The sequence below is a fragment of the Dermacentor albipictus genome, chromosome 5 (genome assembly GCF_038994185.2).
Source record: "Dermacentor albipictus isolate Rhodes 1998 colony chromosome 5, USDA_Dalb.pri_finalv2, whole genome shotgun sequence".
Classification (NCBI taxonomy): domain Eukaryota; kingdom Metazoa; phylum Arthropoda; class Arachnida; order Ixodida; family Ixodidae; genus Dermacentor; species Dermacentor albipictus.
The window spans coordinates 129,499,366-129,518,419 of NC_091825.1; the positions used below are offsets into that span (position 1 = coordinate 129,499,366).

The following is a 19,054-nucleotide window of genomic DNA, read 5'->3' on the forward strand; positions in this document are numbered from 1 at the left end:
GATACAGGGCATCTGTTACCGTGTCGAGCTATCTAGTTAAATTAATTCCTGCTCAGAAAGCGCGATCGAAGATTGGCTAATGCACCACGTGTCCTTTCGCTCAATGTGGGCAGCTTCCACGACTAATCTGGTGGATGCATCAGTATGCTTAAGCAAAATTGTTGACTCTTTGAGCAGAGGCTTACACTCACATTGCCGGGAATGAGCAAACACATGCGCATAATCATTCTTGTCCAAGGACAATTCATGCACTCGATGTCTTACATTGATGCACCGGCCGGTTTGCCCTATGTACACTCGCCCACACGTGAGCGGGAGAGAGTACACCACATTGGTAGTGCAGCCTTCATACTTACTAACATGTTTCACTTTGCACCTTGCATTAGAATTACGTTCTGCTCCACTTTCTCGCCTTTCGACCGCCGGACAAATAGCACTCAATTTTCCAGGAGCCGAAAAGACAACCTGCACCCCATAACGACCTGCAACGTTCTTCAGGCCATGGCACAAGCGGTGTGCATAGGGCACAACTACCACGTTCTTCCTGCTTTTTCCTTCGGCCTCCTGCCTACTCGAGTTTTTTACCCGTTCAATCAACTGCTCACAGCTGCTCGTTATTAAGCTACCCGGGTACCCAGCTTCCTCCAGCCTGAGTGCCTGACGTGCGAAGGCATCACCCAATGCATGCCCACATGTTTTTATCAGGACGGCCTGAAGTACGGAGGTGCAAGTGGCATTTTTGTCTAGTTTAGAATGAGATGAGGTGAAGTTCAACAGGGGGTTGGCAGGACGGGGAAATATTCCCAACAGGCATGGCCGTCTAAAAAACGTAGTCTAAAATCAAGATACTGTAGCTGTACGTGGTCGTATTGTAGTTGTGTAGGTTGTGTGTTCCTCGATCGACCATGTGATCGCCTGCATCGCTTATATACCTGATGTGTGTTTCAGTAAACTTAGTTGTGAGTCTGCGGTCGTCCTGTGTCCTTTCACTCTGTCGTCATTTTGTTCGCGCTGTCAACATTGTGAATGTATACCGAGTCGCCCAACTTTCCACTTTAATATAATTATTCTCTGAATGGCTCGAAAAGTAAACATTGTGGAATTCCACAATAAAGCGAAATTTTACAGCACCCCAGGAAAGGACGTACATATGTTATCTTCGCCCCCTAAGACAATTGGCACGCACACATGGCAGGAACTGGCCATGGGTATTAATTTATGTTTTGAGTTTGACCTTGAATTTGTTTTGTTAGTGACAACTCTATTCGTGTACAAAAAATAAATAGGCTTTTGGGGCTCCTCAATATTGTAAAACGGTCCCAATAAACAATTCCACAGCAAACAAGAAATATAATATTTATACAAATGATTAATAAAGCAGTAAATTAGTAAAACAGGAAGTCAGAAATGTATACTATGCATACACTGTTCGGAATAAACACACAAGCACGAGCGCAACACCAGAACTGACTCCAGCGCCTGTGAGATATTGCGTTTTAATGTGAAAACGCGCATACGTTTTCTAGAACATGCAGCAAGAATGCGGCACTACTTTACGAACTTACGGTTAAGAACGAAGAAAACAAACTACGATTAGTGCGCCACCTGACGGCATACAAGCTCTTCTACGATAAAGCGATCAGTCTGATCGACGACATGAATCCTTCGTTGTTGTCGCAGTCGTTTAAATATCGCTCGAACCCACGAAGGCCGACTGGTGAACGTTCGCCGTGACAAAAAATACGGGGATCGCTATCCACCTCACGCACCGCACATGTCGTCGTCTTCGTCCTCCGAGAAGCCAGCGACCACCTGCGCCGCAGAGCCTGCCGCCGATCCGGCCGCCGCCGCGGTGGTGCCGTTGTGGAGGACGAGCGAGCGCGAAGAGGAAGAGGAGGAAGAGGAGGCGGCGGCGGAGGCGGAGGTGGTCGGCGGCTGCGGACCCTGCAGCTCCTTGATGAGGAGCGTCATCTGGCGCGGCTGCAGATGCAGCAGGCTGGTGCGGTACGTGACCGTGCCCAGCGTGGCCGGCAGCCAGCGGGCCAGGCCCAGCACCTTGAACTTGGTGCCCCAGAGGTTGGACGTCACGGCCACGATCTTCTCGCGCTCCGGCAGCTCGTCCGTGTACAGGAGCTCGCGGCGCGCAGCACCGCCGCAGCCGCCGCGGGACGACAGCGAGATGCCCTGCGCGAGCGCCAGGGGTGTTGCTTAAACATTCGAAAAAGAAAAGAAATGGCAGTTTTGCTTGAAGGCGAAGCATCGAAGGCGATGGCGAGGGTTAGCGTTGCGCTGAGGGCGTCTCAGAACGCTGGTGTAGCAATGCTAGTGGCGTTGCAGGCATCGAACCTCGATGGTGTGCGAGCTGAGGCAAAAGGAAAACCACCGTGGTTTTCTTCAGCGCCAAAAGAAGGGATTATACGCATTAACTTTAAGTTTTTCATCCGTTCTGCTGAGAGCAGCATATGCAGCCCGGCGGGGTGAGCACAACTGTTCAACGTTCATGACAACAGCGGCATTCAGAATGCTGCCCCATGGATCCGACAATTAATGCTGGTTTAGCGAAGCATCATGGCACGTCGACTAGGCTTGGTATACTTTAAAGCCGGACGCAAATTCACGTGCGGGCCGCGCATGCCTGTCGATACCGCGGCAGAACGTCAGTGGCTGCACGAGCGCGCCTCGAGCGTTCGTATAATTGCTATCGCAATAAAAGCTCGGAAGGTGAGACGAGTGCAAAGCCGACTACGTTAATGTAACTTTTTACAGCGGAGCTGTATATGTCTACACTCCCATGCATTCTTCAATGTCCGTGCTTCAAAGCTTCCACGCCATCAATGAGGAGGCAAAGCAAACCAGCAACGCTTGTGCTGACACCTGGCGTAGCAAGAGGAAAGCTAAAAAAACCACCTAATACATAGTTTCATACAATAATATTACGTCACGCAGCCAGCCTTGACAAGCGAACGCTCCGTGAAGCTAGGGTGGTGACCCAACATGTGACCTCTTGCGTCGAGATCACGGAGCAAGAATTTAGATTTGCTGAGACATATCGTCCCCAGTAGCTATGCCAGTAGTTTTTATCCGGTGCGCGCTTGTTCAGCTGCTCTGCCATGGCTCGGCCCGCAGAGCGGGAACGCTGAAACCAACTGCGCACTTTGACGTGCGATCACGTGTTGGGCCACCAGGTTTGGCTTCAATCGCGTCGCGGTATGCTTCCTCCTATCTTTTTCCTTCATCCATGCAACAACTACCAGCGGGAACTCCGGCGCTAACGTATACGGGAGCTGCAATCTGGGCGGTTCGGCCAACATGGAAATTGTGGGTATATGAATTTGCTTAAACTTCGTCCTTGTGGCTTTAAACGTCTTTTCGATTTTGCAAGTTCGTCACTTTCATCAAAGTACTCTGTCAAAAATAATTAAACAAACATTATTAAAATCATGCAGGACTTCTAGCACAGAAACCCGATATTGGGGCCATTACGCCATGGACGCACGCATCGAGAAGTCGCATATAACGCCCGTATGATTTCCTTGCGGGCAAGCCAGCGTCTTGATACGGTTAACCCGTTTCAATTTGGACACATCGAGAGGGTGAGCCGTCACTAGTAGCGAGTGTACGTGTTCGCAGAGTATTCCACAGCCACGTAAGGGAATAAACCCCAAAATAAGCAAACTTTTACACTCAGTGGTGTGCTTTGCCTTTTCTACAGCTCCGCTGGTGGCCCACCTTCACAGAGTGGAATGGCTTCGATTTTCATCAAGCAGCACTAAAATTTAAATCAAAAGAAAAGAAAAACAAAAATCAAGTACCAACGAAGGACAACAAAATCCTGACACATTGCACAAGCACCCAAAGACTCTGAAGAATCACCAGCACAATAGCATTGCAAGCACTGTTCATGATTTGCAAAACATCCCCTGGACAAACCGCTAGCCTACACGGACAAACCTTTCCGTATTAAGGGTCATACGTGACACAGACTTTTGCACACAAATATAAAACTTTAAAAGGACGATACCACAGCGACATGAAGACGCATGAAAAGAGGAAGACCTGTGTGACCAGAGCAACTACCGAAATCTGCTTAAACGTGCTGTTTTATTATGCGACGAGTCTTACAGCGAGAGCTGTGTGAGGTACCCTTTTTGGCGGTTTTTGAGATGCCATTCATCTGGGAGCAACACGTATTGTAAGCAACCCACATTGAAAATACAAAAATATATTGTCATGTTCACAACGAGATTAAAACCAGGGTCCTGTGGATCTGAATGGTAGCGTTTTTTGGATGCGTAATGCTCGGGCTTGGGAGAAGGGCGCATGCGCAAAACGCAGAAATATGGTCCGCTTTTTGTGTGCGTGGATGTGATCCCCACGTTTGCATTGTCTACCACGATTACGTGGGAGGCCCCGCGGGGAACGAACGCTTTGCTGCAACAATTATTTACATCGACCGATGTATATAGGGCGTGGTTGCGCGCTCAACTAGCGGTTTACGGTGCAAACTGAGGAACACAATCCCATGCATGGAATCTATGCATGGCTAAGACTTCTCCTCCGACGTCACCGTCTCATGGCCTATGCACGTGAAAGGCTGCAGTAGGAGTCTTAACCTGAAACGTGCTTTTTGGCTTTAGCAGAGCTACCGTACACTGCTTCTCATCGCGAAAAAAAAAAATACTGCGTGAAGCGAGCAACGTATATTTACAGAGTCGCGTGGTGGCTTGCGTGTTCACCGACCGAACGGCGTGGCTCATAAATAGCGTGCAGTGCATGTAGAGTTCTCGACAACCCGCTAGAAAAGCGCCCACGTGCACGAAACACGACACCCTCAAGCAGTATTATGCGGTATAGCCTGCGAACTCAGTTAAAACCGTGAAGCGTGCTTCTTTGCAACTAAACGCTTACTAAGGCCAAGCCACCTTGACAGGTGCTTTTTGGAGATCTGCTCACGTACGCATGCAGTCGCGCATGCATACACGTGCGCACCAACAGGCTTTGGGTCCGACCAGCGCTACTGTGTAGTTACAACCCATTATACGCAAGATCCACAGGCGAAGACACGTACGTCGCCTGCGAGAGCTGCGTCCGCTGCAGCCGCGTTGCGCGCCGCCCTCCTTCGACGGCCCGGAGACGAGGCGCAACCTTCGTCCGCGTCGCTGTCGGACGTCAAGGCCGCGGCAACTGCTGCGAGAAAAAAAAGAAATTAAACATCATTGATTGTCAAACTTAGGCGCCGGGTGACACAGGGTTGGTGCCCTGACTCCGTGTACCACTTTGCTAGAGAGAGAGAGAGAAAACAAGGATAGGAAAGGCAGGGAGGTCAACCAGAACAGCATCCGGTTTGCTACCCTACACTGGGGGTGGGGAAAAGGGTAATATAAAGAGGAAGAAAGGGAGAGAGTAAGCAGTGACCGTTTATAGAGAGTAAGAGACCGTTTATAGTGTCCTTGTGTATGGTGTCCCTCCCACACGTACCACTTTGCTAGCGTGTAGTAGATACTTAGCATGTGCCATCGAGGTGTTCGGAAAGGGTAGCCTCAAAAACTTCGTTCCTTGCCTGTCGAGAACTTCAGTTTCAACCTTAAGCTGCTGTCAACTCGCCCGATTGGCTAATAAGAGAAGCTTTGAAAGGCAAGTGTCATGTGCGAGGCGTTGCACCTGAAGACAGAGTCCGTAGTACCTGAACACAGAGTCGACCGTTGCTCGCCCGAGCGGTCACGCAGTGGGCTCCGGCGCGAATCCCTAACATCCGCGGTACGGGGGAAATCATGTGGCGTCTCATCATCGACAACACAGGAGAAATTATATACTGTTAGTTTCACTGGTTACGGCAGCATATTGAACATTACAAAGGCATAACTGCACAGCGACCATATCATTTCGAAACCCAGCGTTGTCAACGCAGGCCATGGGGGCTTCGATCGGAATGACGCAACACTGTGAATAACCAAAAGCGCGCTTGCGTTATTGGTAGCCTGAGCGTTATGCTGCGAGCTCCGAATAGCTAATGGCATCGCTAAACGAGGGAGCACGACAATACCTTTTTATGCGGAACAGGCGAAGTTGCCCACCTGCGATAAAACGACGCCGCTGCCTCGCCTTAAGCGATTTGATGTGACGTCATGAACCTTGATCGCGTTTCTGCTATTTTCCTCCCTTGGCTCGCTGGACTGTGCGTTCTGCCACTGTTGCTATAGCAAAACCTCTCATAAAACCACATCAAGATTGTGGAACTTTTGCTACTGCCCCACCAACGTACTGAGTTGACGTCTCTTAGATAACATGGCGACCACAGCACCAATGAGAAATGTGACAGCACCCAGAGCCATATCATCCTGCTACTTAGACCAACTGCCCAAACGATAAAACTGAAACGCGGAGAAGCTAGCAGCTATATATGGAGTGATTATGCTTTTAAAAGCCTATTCTTTAAAATGTAAGCATAAATTATGCCAGGATGATGTCACAGCCGTGATGGTCAAGAAACCGCCCGGATAACGAAGACTTGCGCACTTCTAGCTGTAACGTAAAGTGGTAAGGGCCCAAAGTTATATCGATGGACGTCGCCGACAACACGTATTGCCGAATTCATATTACCTTGTATGCTGAGGCCTTTCCGTTGTTCATTTTTTTTTTCGGTGACCATTTTTAACCATCTGATCACTGTGTAAACTCTGTTACAAGGCTATCGCTCGACGTAAGACGTGCCTGCGCAAGATATGTCTACATTGCGCACCTACAACATGACAATATACTCACTGGCGTCCCTCAAATTAGTAGACATGGTGCCCGAGTCGGCACTTAATCCGGGCGAGCTGCGGCCGTAGGACGACCCCTGGCGGCCATTGCCGGCCTGTCCAGCCGGCTGCTCGGGGTCGAAGATGACGAACTCAGGCCGCAGCTTGGAGGCACGCTTGCCTTTCAGTAGCGGCACCAGGCCGCCCAGGTACTCGAGGAACAGGGTGTAAGTGGCGCTGCCCGACACCAGGTCTTCGGTGTCGTGGCGCACCATGGTGCAGTGCAGACGCACGTGGTGCGGACGGGACACAAACTCGCGCAGTTGGTGCGCCTCCGGTAGGTAGCACTGTGCGCGCGTAAACCATGGAAGCTGTCAAGATTGCAGTCACGCTACTTCACACAGGTGAGCATACCAATTGTGTCAAACTATAACCGTCTGATACACAACCGTATAAGTTAAGACATACAAAAAAGGATGGGTTTTAGTCTGCGGGCCTTGTATAAACCAGAATTTGCAGCACTTCTAGGTGGCAGCCATCATTTGCCGCTACTAAAGGAAAGGACCGTCTGCATAAACATTCTGCCTAAACACAACTTGTCTAAACCCTGTTGTTGGGGACATTGTTCGCCGACATTTCCCTATAACTCTGAGCGTCCACGCGGAGAAAGACAGAGACACGAACGCTGACACAGGGATGACGCACGCGTAACCGCCGCCATAACCTTTCGTCCTCGCGCGCGTAAAGTGCGCATTTCGGTAATGGAGACCTAGCCCGACGATGTACGTTTCCTGTACACTCGGCCTCATCCCCTCCCATCCTAGTACAGAGCTCAGCGTGCAGCGCGGCTTTTTATGGGTCGTTAACGTTTGTGCTCGTAACAAGCCTTAGAAGACCGGACTGTTTGATGGCGCCCTCCCCTTTCCCACCATCACGGCACACACGCTGACAAACACTCACGCTTACCCTCTTTCGCTCCGCGCGCGCGCAGACACTCACTCACACGCAGACTCGAAGGAGCGGCGAATGTACAGCCTGTTAGACTCTCTATGCTTGCGCAAGGATTTGGCGAATAGTTTTCCCCTTTTACGACGATCCGCATCTGTGTACGTAGGGGACCCCGTCTTCACCCGACGTCTGTGAGGCCGTACTCGTAACCCGCTAACTAAGCGCGAGAGGAAGCCCTCCACACCCCTCTCCCCCCTTTATTTTTTGTGCATTGCACGGTCGTCTTCCTTCGTGGCTCCCATATATTTTTCCGTAGCGGTTACGAGCGCTGAATCGCAGCACTGATGGCAGTACGGGATCTTTTGCGCCGGCGAGAATGGGATCTGGTCGGACTGATAGCGCGAGCGAAGGAAGAAGCCGCTGGAAAAAGAAAAGACAAATATTCGCCTAATTAATCAATTGAGAATCCGTCGAGGCAGTAAATTACTTAATGGGTATCCTGCCTACTTCGTTAAGAGATGAGAAACTGAATTTGTGAGAGGTGATACTCGGCGGGCAGCTGCCAGATAGACTTATTAGAGCGAGGTAGAAAAAAGCAAGAAAGAAAAAGCAAGTGCCGTGCGTTTGATTTAAAGATACTAAAGATCCAAAATAATTAAGTTTAGCCATTAAAAAGTCTTCTTTATAACCCCAGTTTAACTAATCTTGAGGCAGGAGGCTTAATACTAACATATAAATGAAAGAAGTTTTGTTGCACTACTTTGTTTTTTTGTGTATGAGAACTGAGTTCAAAGCCTCAGTGCTGGTACGCCAGTGTAGATTTCAATCAATTTTCTCGTATTTGAGTTATTTCTGGCACAGCAAAACTTTTCGAAACCTGCTGGGTCGAGTCTATATTTCTTAATGCAATGTAGTCGTTCTTTACTGACAATTAATTAAGCAAACCCCAGTACAGCCTGTCAGAATTACTGATGTCCCGCTAAGGTAGTGCTTGAACTTTAGGGATTCGTAGCCACCGGTCTCTCAAATTTGTGTCTCTTCTCGCTTAGCAAGACGGCTTGCGCCATTAGTAGTGGTGGTTCTGTAACTGAAGAAATCTAATTTACTAATACGACCACACTTAATGTTATCTTTATTTGCGTATTTAATATATTCATGGAGCAATAGCCGTTTGGCAAACGCTTTTGCAGGTAAACCTTTTCCTTCCGGCGCTCGCTGCATTTGCATGGATAGGAAAGCATCGCATTTACATTATCGTCCTCGTCTTGTTCTTATGTTGCGCTGCGGTATATAGATTTAGCAGGTGAAATAAGCAGCATCAGGCTGTGACCACTATACTAGACATCCCAGAACTTCCCACAGCAGCCGTGTCTCTCAAATCTTAAGTGCAGGTCTGGAATGCTTAACTCAATCGACGATAGTGAAGGTTGCATTATAGAGATTACTAGAAGAAAAAAATGTGTAGGAGTCAAACTTTCACCCTTTCCTCATTCTTTTTCCTAGCTACCTGCGGAGCGCTACCTTGACTATTACATGCGAAATCAACAAGCCCATTACCAAGCCTTACCAGCTAACGAAATAGTTCATTACCAAATACTTCAATAATTAAATAATTCGTTCAGTAACCTGTATCAGTCGGTCGGGAAGAATGGATATGCGCCAAGCAGGCTCTGCGCAACGAACCATAACATTTTCGCCGAGTACTGCGGTGCGTTTATTTTTTATGCGAAGCATATTACGAGAGCTCAACCCAGCTCCTCAGGCGCGGCGGTGTCGCCTTCAATACCACGTGACACCGTGACGTCACGACAGAGGAGAAACGGGGCTCCAACTCGCGCCGTCGCTCGCGGCGTCGCGGCGGTATATAAGCAGCTGCGCTTGCCTCTGCTAGACACTCACGAGGTGAGATGCCTCCTGGAGACAGAGCTGCTCGTTGGAATGAGAAGCGAAGGTTGCGGCGTGCTACAGAGACTGATTTTCTAGGTGGCTTTGGCTCAACTCTTGCAAGATGGGCTGGATGGGAATCGAACCAGGGTCTCCGGAGTGTGAGACGGAGACGTTACCACTAAGCCACGAGTACGATGCTCCAAAGCGGTACAAAAGCGCCTCTAGTGAATGCGGTGTTGCCTTAGAAACGAGCTGTTTCTCAGGCGTGCGTCTCTTGCTCAGGCGCACATTTCGTTGCCGCACCGAACGCTGCGTTGCTCGAGGCTCACCGCGTCCAATGCGGGGCGCGTAGTCGCTGCGCCGTAGCCCATTGTCTTACACCCCTTGGCGGGTCGACGGGAACGCTGTCGCGTCCCACTCTTGAAGGCGAAGCAAAGTAACGCATGAGTTGTTTTTTCGTCTAGCCGAACCAAATATAGCCAAGCAACAGCAGTTCACCAGGCTAAACAGTGGTTCAACAACTAAAATAAAGGCTAGTATGCTTCGCATCCTGGGCTTAACCTTAGCTAAGCCACAGCCATTTTTTCTTTAAGAGTGAGCCGAGCTTCAGGGCTTACGGCCGCGTAGTGTACCACGTGACCCACCTTGACGGTCTGCCCGAAGAGGTTGGCAACCAGGGCTCGCAACCTTCGCGGCAAAGGGAGCGTGTGCACAGCCGCCTCGTCCCTGAGTGCCCGGTGCAGCGTTAACCGGGACAGCAGCTGCAGCGAGGCCATCCGCCGCGTCACCCAGCCAATGTGGATCACGCTGCCCGTGGCCACAAACAGCCTCTTGTCGTTGTGACCCCACGTCAGGGCCGTCACTGGGCTCTGCGAGCACGGAAGTGGCGAGAAGGCCATTCATGCGCCTTATTTCGCGCATTTATTATTTTTCTTTCTTTTCGTTGAATCGAACAAAACCATTTTCCTAATTTGGAAGTGCGCTTCTCTGCACAGCACATATGCCGCACTGTTGGCGGCACCATTCATGCTTCGAACGAAGACTAAAAGTGCTAGCTGCACGTGCTGGTGCTTGGATCTTGCGCATGGTTCCATCACGAGATCCAAGTCTACATTTTACATTTCATAATACAAGCAAGCGGTGCTCGCACACGACGCTGTTTGCAAAAATGACTACACTGTCACGAGGTGGGCAAACTGTTTTGCAGGACAGCTAGCACTTTTGGTCAAATAGGCCCGTTGCATAATTTTATAAGTTCCAATATGTAACTGTAAGGGAGCGAAAATTTATTCATACGGCCTTTGCTGAGGATGTGTCCCACTATTAGCGGAAGTAGTCACTCTCTTGATTGCAAGACCAACTAGAAAGTGCCGTTTTCGTAACTACGAATACACTTCTCTACGCGTGTCGGGGCACCAATGAAGTCGATTAGTAAAGAAAAGAACAAAACGTTACACAGTGTTAACGCAAACGTATAGGCGTAGAGTTTTGGAACTGTCTTTAACTGATAGGCTCGAATTTCGTTTGACAAACGACCGTTTCGATATGTGTCGAGATTCCGACAGTACCACCCTTCGACTGAAGTTATCACTGTGCCTCAACCATAGCTAGAAAAAGTTTTGTAGCTCAGCATCTTCAACGTTCAATGAAATACAGTAAAGTGGAGCCACGTTTTTCACTAAACACATCGAAATCATTGCACGGCTTCCGAAGTTGGTAGGCACGCGACGTCTACAGCACGCAGCCGATCTCGGATACCATGACCACTGAAGCGATGTTACAGCTTCACTCCAGAGGAGGCGCTACCATCCCATCTATGGAGCCAAGCATGACGGTGCTGCTCTTGTTTAAATACAGTTATTCAATCGGTCATATACCATACATCCAGCACTAAGGCTACAAGCACTGTCAAGCAGTGTGACGTTGTCGTCTCTTTTTTCAACTTCGTCTTTGATTACACTGTGTTCTTACGTTCGAAACGGAGAAAACATACAGCACGCACATGCCGATCCATTCATTCTATTCGCTGCGTTTCTGGCAGTGAATTTGTTACAGCTTCATACAACGTAAAAACATGTTATCGCTTACTTGCAAACACGTACCAAATACTTGTATAGAGGACAATGCATAGTTTATTACACATGGCTTGCACTGCTGTCACCGTACCTGTGTGTATGGTATGGCAGCTACGAAACGAAGCAGCCCTGCGTCCGTGTAGAAGTGGATGCGGTTCCGGCAGTCTCCGTCGGTAGACTCTGAATCGACGCCGGCTACAGCAAGCACTTCGCCGCTGTTAGACCACTCCACTTTGATGTCTGCCGAATAAAGCACGAAAATACTTTTTTTGCAGCAAAATAAAGAAGAAAAAAATAAGAATTCGTCCCAGTTAAAAGAACCGATACACCGTATTTGCGCGGCAAGTCAGGACACGCCATATTTTTGTTTACCAATAATGCAAAGATATGTGTTCGTCTGTCCTCTACCATCATAGCCTTTTAGCGTTATTTTGTTCTTGCTTTTGAACAGTGTATGAACATTTTGTATGGTTCTATTAACCTAACATATTTGTATTGCATTTTTGATTGATATATATAAAGCTTTTCTGCGATTTCTTTTTATTCAGCTTACCGCCTCTGATGCTTAAGTGCAACCTGGAAAGTTTACATCATCAGAAAGCTGATATACTTATTTTTGTCCATATCCGAGTGGCACCTTTTATAAGATGACAAAATATTATAGGAAAGATTGGCACCTTTAGGCGGTATTGTCTGCTCCATGTCGCATCACAAACAAAACGAAATTCGAAGAATACAGAAGAACAGTGAAAACCGTCAAAGAGCACGAACACATACAAAGTTCTGTATGAATAAAACCATAAATAGTAGCGAATAAAAAATTCAGTTGGCAGTACAGCTCTGGTTTTGTGTGTACGTTTGCCGTTATCCACGTGATTTCGCGCTGTTTAAAATTGCAATAAGGAACAATACAAATGCGTCTGCTTTTTTCTGAACTAGCGGCTGCCAGTGTGACAGTGTGTTAGAAGAGCATAGTGCACCAGCCATTTCAAGTTCTGAGCTTCGAGCCACCCAGTCTTTCACCCTGACTTAACACTGCCTCCAAACGGCACTGAGCATTTCAATAAGATGACCGTATAAGTTACAAGGTGCAGATTGTTTATAATAATTCACACATACCGGCCTGTGAAGCTTTTCTCTGCTGAACTGCTAGGTGTAATAAACATACATAATCGAGGCACGCACCTAAGTATGAGAGAAAAAGGGAAAACCAAAGCATTAACTTGTCCTTACACCTTCCCGCATTGTTAGGAGAGAGGAATTCTTCGAAATTGGGTTGAGAAAGTGCAGTTGTATTAGCTTCTATTCACGGGAATCCCGAAAATGTTTCCAACAGTCTCAATTTAGAGCTTCGCTTAAGGAAGGCTTCAACTGCTCCTTCTCCTGTCGCTTTCAGAGGAAAGGAATGTGGCATGGCCTGGAAGTCAAACATTACCGCTGATTGTCGCTTTCGCTGGAAAGGAATGTGGCATGGACTGTAAGTAACACATTACCGCTGATTGTCGTTCGCCCCAAGCTACGGTTGCAACCAATGATCGCAGGCGCGGACAAGCACGAACGGACTGGCCACCGAACTTCCAGTAAAGTTAATTTAAGGTCATGATGGCCCAGCGTTACGAGGATCCTCTCAATCAATGTGATTGTGGTAGTTAAATTTGACTTCATTTACACAAAGCTATTTGTCCATGGTACCATCATCATAAAACTGTGAAAAGGCAAATGAACGCGCTTTCATGATATCTTCTGGGAATTTGTTGTATACTTCTGTTTTTCCCTCACCCCCCTTTTTTCTATAGCACCAAGTTTCCGCCCTTCTGCCTTGTGCCTTGACACGGCGAAGCCTGAGAAGGACGCGTCGGCACGTTACCAGGTTGGGCACTTTATTCGGGTACCCATATGCGGCTTTGCAATTATATTAACACGGAATTTTCATACCCTAAGGTTCCGATTGTGTGGCGGCTTCGAAGCAATAATAATGAGCTTACAAAAGAGCACTTTCTGCAGGCGAGAAAGAAGTACTTGGAGAATGCACCCTAAGTTTGAGAAAGCCATATCACATAAGATTTTACATACGCAAAGGAATCCCGAGCAATAAAGAAAAGAAAACACGATTAAGGTTAGTGCTGGAAAAATTCTTTGACATATGTTTCTTCGCTGCTGCGTTTTAACCATTTGCACATGCGGTAAATATGCTTGCGCGAGTAATGCAGGCCTCAGAAAAATAATAAAAGCCGTTCTCAATCGCAATTATAAGAAACTAGCAACACTGTTTCGTAAGTGTCGGCTTCACTTCACAACAGGTGGACACACAAAAGAAAGCAGAAGCGGCGCGCATAGAAGAAGAAAACGTCGCATTTTCAAGGGACTCCTACAGTACTTCAGTGAAAGGGCCGGTCATTTGCATTAGTAGCCCGCTCCTTTTACCCTTTCAAGCATTAAATTACATAGATACGATGCTTGTGCAACAAATGTAGTGGCCGAATATTACTGTTTAAAAGGATGAGCGAACATAGTGTGGTGTTTTTGAACTTCTTTTCCGCTATGCGCATGCGTATGCGAGAAAGACACGCTGTCTTTAACGACAGCTGGACATGTTTACCTATCTCTCCGCCAGGCATGCCACTTCAGGTGTTTGGTGAAAAATATTATTTACGCGGTGGTCAGTGTGCGTACTTCAATCTGCTTTTCTGAACTGCACAAAATATTTATAGGTAGCCTGTAAAGCGTGCTCTTTTGCAACTTATTGCTTACTGCAGTGAAGCCAGAACACAACAGGAAGCTAGCGGATTTCTAGAAAACGGTGATTCACAATGAATAGCTAATTTTAGAGCAAAAGCTCTACTCATCGAGGTACAACTCCCAAGGTCAATCTCGCTGCGCATTCGACCTTCAGCCGCCGGCGCGTGTGTGGTGGTGTGACATCACGTCACGTGATCTGCGGAGAGGCGTCGCAGCTGCGCTCGCTCGAGCCTCGTCGCTGTGTGCCTCGCGACTAGGGGAGGGTTTAAAGGGCTAAATATAGGCCGATGTAGCGTAAGCGCACGCACACGTTACATCACGTTGGGGCGAATAACGTTTCGGGAAGAAGCTCTGGAGAACCTTGTCTAACCATGCTTAACAGAGCTTTCGCTCGTAAAACTAGGTTGTAGCCACGTCGAACCCCATCAACTTATTTAAGCCGGTTATTATGCTCGTCAAGGTAGCTTTGATTCGCTGAAAATAACTTTTAAGGGTGTAAGCATTGTGATGCTACGTCATTATGTAGCATAAGCTTTGGTGGTGACCTCAGAACAATGACACAGCGGCGCAGTGTAATTATGACCATGACTGGCACATTCGCAACACCACATGTAGATCTTGTGTTCCTCAACGCATGACTGAAATTTGCACCTAATTGGATTCGATAAATATTTCTTGTTGACAAGAAATTCAAGTTCCTCCAGTAAGCAGACTGCGCCTGTATGCGTGTGCTACGTGGAGCACCTTCACTTAATGTCAGACGCGACCAATTGCGTTGTTTTACTTCGGCAGGATCGCTAGAATCCCGCGCCTCAGCTCCTTCCCGCAGTTTGCGCAAGCATCTTCTCCTGCTTTTGAAAACAGTGCAGGGTAGCAAAACAGGCCTTTACAAAGTTTATTTCGTTGTAACTATTTATTAAGAGTTCTAGCTAGCGAACACTCTCATTTCAGGTGTTCAGGTCTTGTAGGTAATTGCGCGGACTTCACACGTTATTATAAGTGCGTCCTGCAGAGGCGCCCGACACGTGCAGTCAGCAGGGATGCAATACGGTGAATGAACCAGGCGGTGGCACCAGAGAGACACACCGTCACACTGCGCCCCATCGACTCGGCATCGGAGCGAGATCTCAGTTATGCCTTTCACTGCTTGCATAAGTGTTGAGCGCCCACCCACAAGCATTTCTGCTGAGAGGGCGTGTGCAAGTTGTTATGATACATTATCCTCAGAGGTACGTACACTGCGGCATGATGAAATGGCCTATGATTACACCAGCGGACGGAATTCAAAAAACGCCCATGACTTAATTCAGTATATGTGCTGCCCGTTATATAGGGCGGTGAAAATCACCGCAGGACAAAATTAGTTTCACTTCGTCTGAGTGTGTTCTTTGAGTCCACAAGCTACGCGTGTACGCGTCGCCCAGTGGTGAAGGCTTAGCTAGCAAGGCGAGTCATTTGACACCAGGCTGAGTGCGGACATGAACACTAGACTATTATAATTCGTCGGCCTACAGTCACACTTGCACAATACGCAACTGGTGCAACTGACAGTCGAACACGTCCGCGTATAAACACCGCCCACGCTGCAGAAAATGCTAGTCCCAGCTAACCAGGCTTGTGAAGCCACAAAGTATTGTGAGTAAGCGCATCTATCTATGTTACTGTAAAACTAGAGTGCAGGAATGATGCCAAACGAACAAGATGACACAAACAACCACTCACTCACAACTCTAGTTTCCCGATAATGAAATGCCGCCTAGCCCAATTATCAATCCAATCGAGTCAGTACCCTTCATAATGAAACAATGTATCCCGATCAAATACCGGTATATATACAGATGACACTTAGGCATCTGTAAGGCACATAGACGTGTTAAAATAAGGCTGTATGATATCCAACCGTTTCAACGTAGAGGTGAAGCACCAGTGTTGACGCAACACACTAGAAGTTACATATTAAATAAGTCAGTTAACTGGCAGATAACCAAATAACCAACCAAATAAGCGACTTTAAGGACGCGCTTTGCAGTCTATTAAATATTTGCCGGTGAAACGGTCGGAATTATTGAAGTGGGAGACGAGGAATTCATATGGAAGCATACGGAAAGAGGTAAGAAGAATTTTGAAGAAAACGTAATTGCATTTATTATGGTAGTGAGAGGCGTTGATGAGTAGCGACGCGCAGCCGAGATAGCTCGTATTCGCACAATGTCTATTCAATAGGAATACCTTTCAGACCGGTGTTGATGATGGTAGGCGAGATGTCGTCGTAATTCTTCATGACATGAATGGCTCCGTTGCTGAAGCATACGGCCAGGACGGATATCTTGGATTCGGGGGCTGCATGATGTGTGAGGAAGAAAGGGGCGAAGATAAAGTTGTTGCGGTTAGTGCCCATTTCGCACCATCGCTGGTGTGTGTGTGTGTGTGTGTGTGTGTGTGTATATATATATATATATATATATATATATATATATATATATATATATATATATATATATATATATATATATATATATATATATATATATATATATATATATATGTATATATATATATATATAACGAAGAAGAAGACGGGCACTACCACCAAATGAATGTGCACAATGCAATCAGCACTCCCCAAGGTATCAATGTCTTTAGCTCGCAGATGAGCCCATATCGCGTCTCTTGTCGTGCAGTATAGGCTGGAAGATGGCATTGTGGGTTGGATTGCATTCAGCTCGTTCAAGCACACAAAAAAGGACATGCAGAGAAAAATGAGGCAGTTCAACACTCGTGAGTGACGCGTTTATTACTTCGCGGATGGTTATAAAGTAATAACTTTTTTTATCAGTGTTGCAAATTTAGGTGCCAGCGCTGTTCGGAAACTTTCACCTCAAATGTTAGCGATCTTATTCATCGATCAATAATATATATTAGTTTCCTAGCTGCTAAAATGATCTACATGTCACGCCGCACTAAATACTGCGGAAATGTCAAGTGTCAAAAAGATGCATGAGTAGCGCGTTCATCAAAATTTGCTTTAGGTCGCGGGCTCCCGTCTGAATATATGGAAAAGGAGAAATCATTTTTCTCGGCAACCATTGCACGAATTTTGATGTGGATTGTTGCGTTTAAAAGAAAAAGTTAATATATAGTGAGAGTTTGTAGCGATTTTCTTTCTTTAGGCCGTTAATTCGGTAATAATAATAGTCAAAAACGGAAAATTTTCAGAAAAACAAACGATAATGTTTAGAACTTTCTAACTCAGCAATGAGGAAAGGTATCACTATTCCGCAAATTTCATCGAATAGTGAATCTAATGTTGACCATGTCGATACGTGGCTATACGTATTATACTATACGTATTATACGTGGCTCTCAAATTGACCCCTAATATGTCAATAGGACTTCTTAAAAACCTTTGTAAACAACGTAACAAATTCACGTAAAATATAAATTGGATGTTGGGCCCGAGTTTGGGCCCAACTCTGATTCCACCTATTGAAATAAAAGTAAAAAGCAGAAACGTTTTTCTGAAATATCCAATGGGTTGATTTCGATGAAATTTGTCGCGTTTGAGAGAGAAAGGGAAATTCTAGCGACATCCGGAGGCGATATTTCGATTTATAGCCTCCATTCTTTATGAGAAGTTTTTAAAAATTGGTAATCTTTCAGAAAATGGAAGCAAGAAGTGTTCAAATTTGTAGCTCCGCAACAAGAATAGATATTGCAGTTCTGTAAACTCCATCTCTTAAAGCATCCAAAGCTGACAAATTTGATATATCAGTTTATACCTTGCACGAATTTGCCACGTTGTTTCAAATGTATTGCAAAAGACCTACTCACATATTAGTGGTAAATTTGGGAGTCACGTATATTACATAAATTTTGTCGCCCTAGATATACTATTAGATGCAATTGACAGGATTGTGATATCGCTTTTAATTGCTTAGTTACAGAGTTGTAAACTTGATAGCAGAGTGGTTTGAAAATTTGTGATTTTCAACAATTTTTAATAAAACATTTACGGCCTAAATCAAAAATTCTCTACCACCAGTCACTAGACCATCACCTTTTTCTTTTAAATTCAACAAATCACAGCATCCTTCCCGCCGTGGTTGTCAAGAAAAGCGATTTCTCCTTTTCCACGTATTTAGATGGGAGCCCCCGAGCTAAAGCTTCCTCTTAAGTATGCAACTAAATATTCGATGCGTATCCCAGTATGTGAGCTCCAGACCATGAGGGGGAGTTATTTAAAGCAACCTGAGCTGTTTTTATACGTACTTACTTCGCCACCAATCTGTATTCTGCCGGAGAACTACAGAAAGCATTTACGTAAAGTTTCCCTGTCACGCTCCGCCGCATGCAGTTGAGTCACAGGTTAAGTCAGCATGCGCATGAGCCTCCGCCCCTGCGTTACTGCTGCCAACTTATTCAAAACGTTCTATGCACCGCTGGACTGCAGAAGGTGTTGAAAACTCCATAGACGGAACGTTACAGGTTTCGCGAGTTCCCAGCGGAAGCAATAGTTGAAGTCTGCTTCTTCTTCTGTATTTACTGAGTACCGATGATAGAGGCTTGAATGATCCACCATACTTGTTTTTAAAGAAACTTAGCGCCTCTCCCTTGGGTGTGAGCTCACAATACCTCGAATTGGCATGCGCCGTTGGCACCACAGAG

The 19,054-nt window shown here is 46.6% G+C and overlaps 1 protein-coding gene across 1 annotated transcript in view; it reads right to left on the reverse strand.

The window, feature by feature from the left end:
• Tusp (WD40 superfamily protein Tusp) overlaps positions 1-19,054 on the reverse strand; it is a 201,913-nt gene that overhangs the window by 10,551 nt on the left and 172,308 nt on the right. The window contains exons 4-9 of the mRNA XM_065437783.2: positions 16,619-16,729; positions 11,742-11,890; positions 10,220-10,444; positions 6,763-7,087; positions 5,069-5,187; positions 1,770-2,184 (exon numbers count right to left, since the gene is read on the reverse strand). Of these exons, the coding sequence (XP_065293855.1) occupies positions 1,770-2,184; positions 5,069-5,187; positions 6,763-7,087; positions 10,220-10,444; positions 11,742-11,890; positions 16,619-16,729 (1,344 nt within the window). The remainder of the gene's footprint in view (positions 1-1,769; positions 2,185-5,068; positions 5,188-6,762; positions 7,088-10,219; positions 10,445-11,741; positions 11,891-16,618; positions 16,730-19,054) is intronic.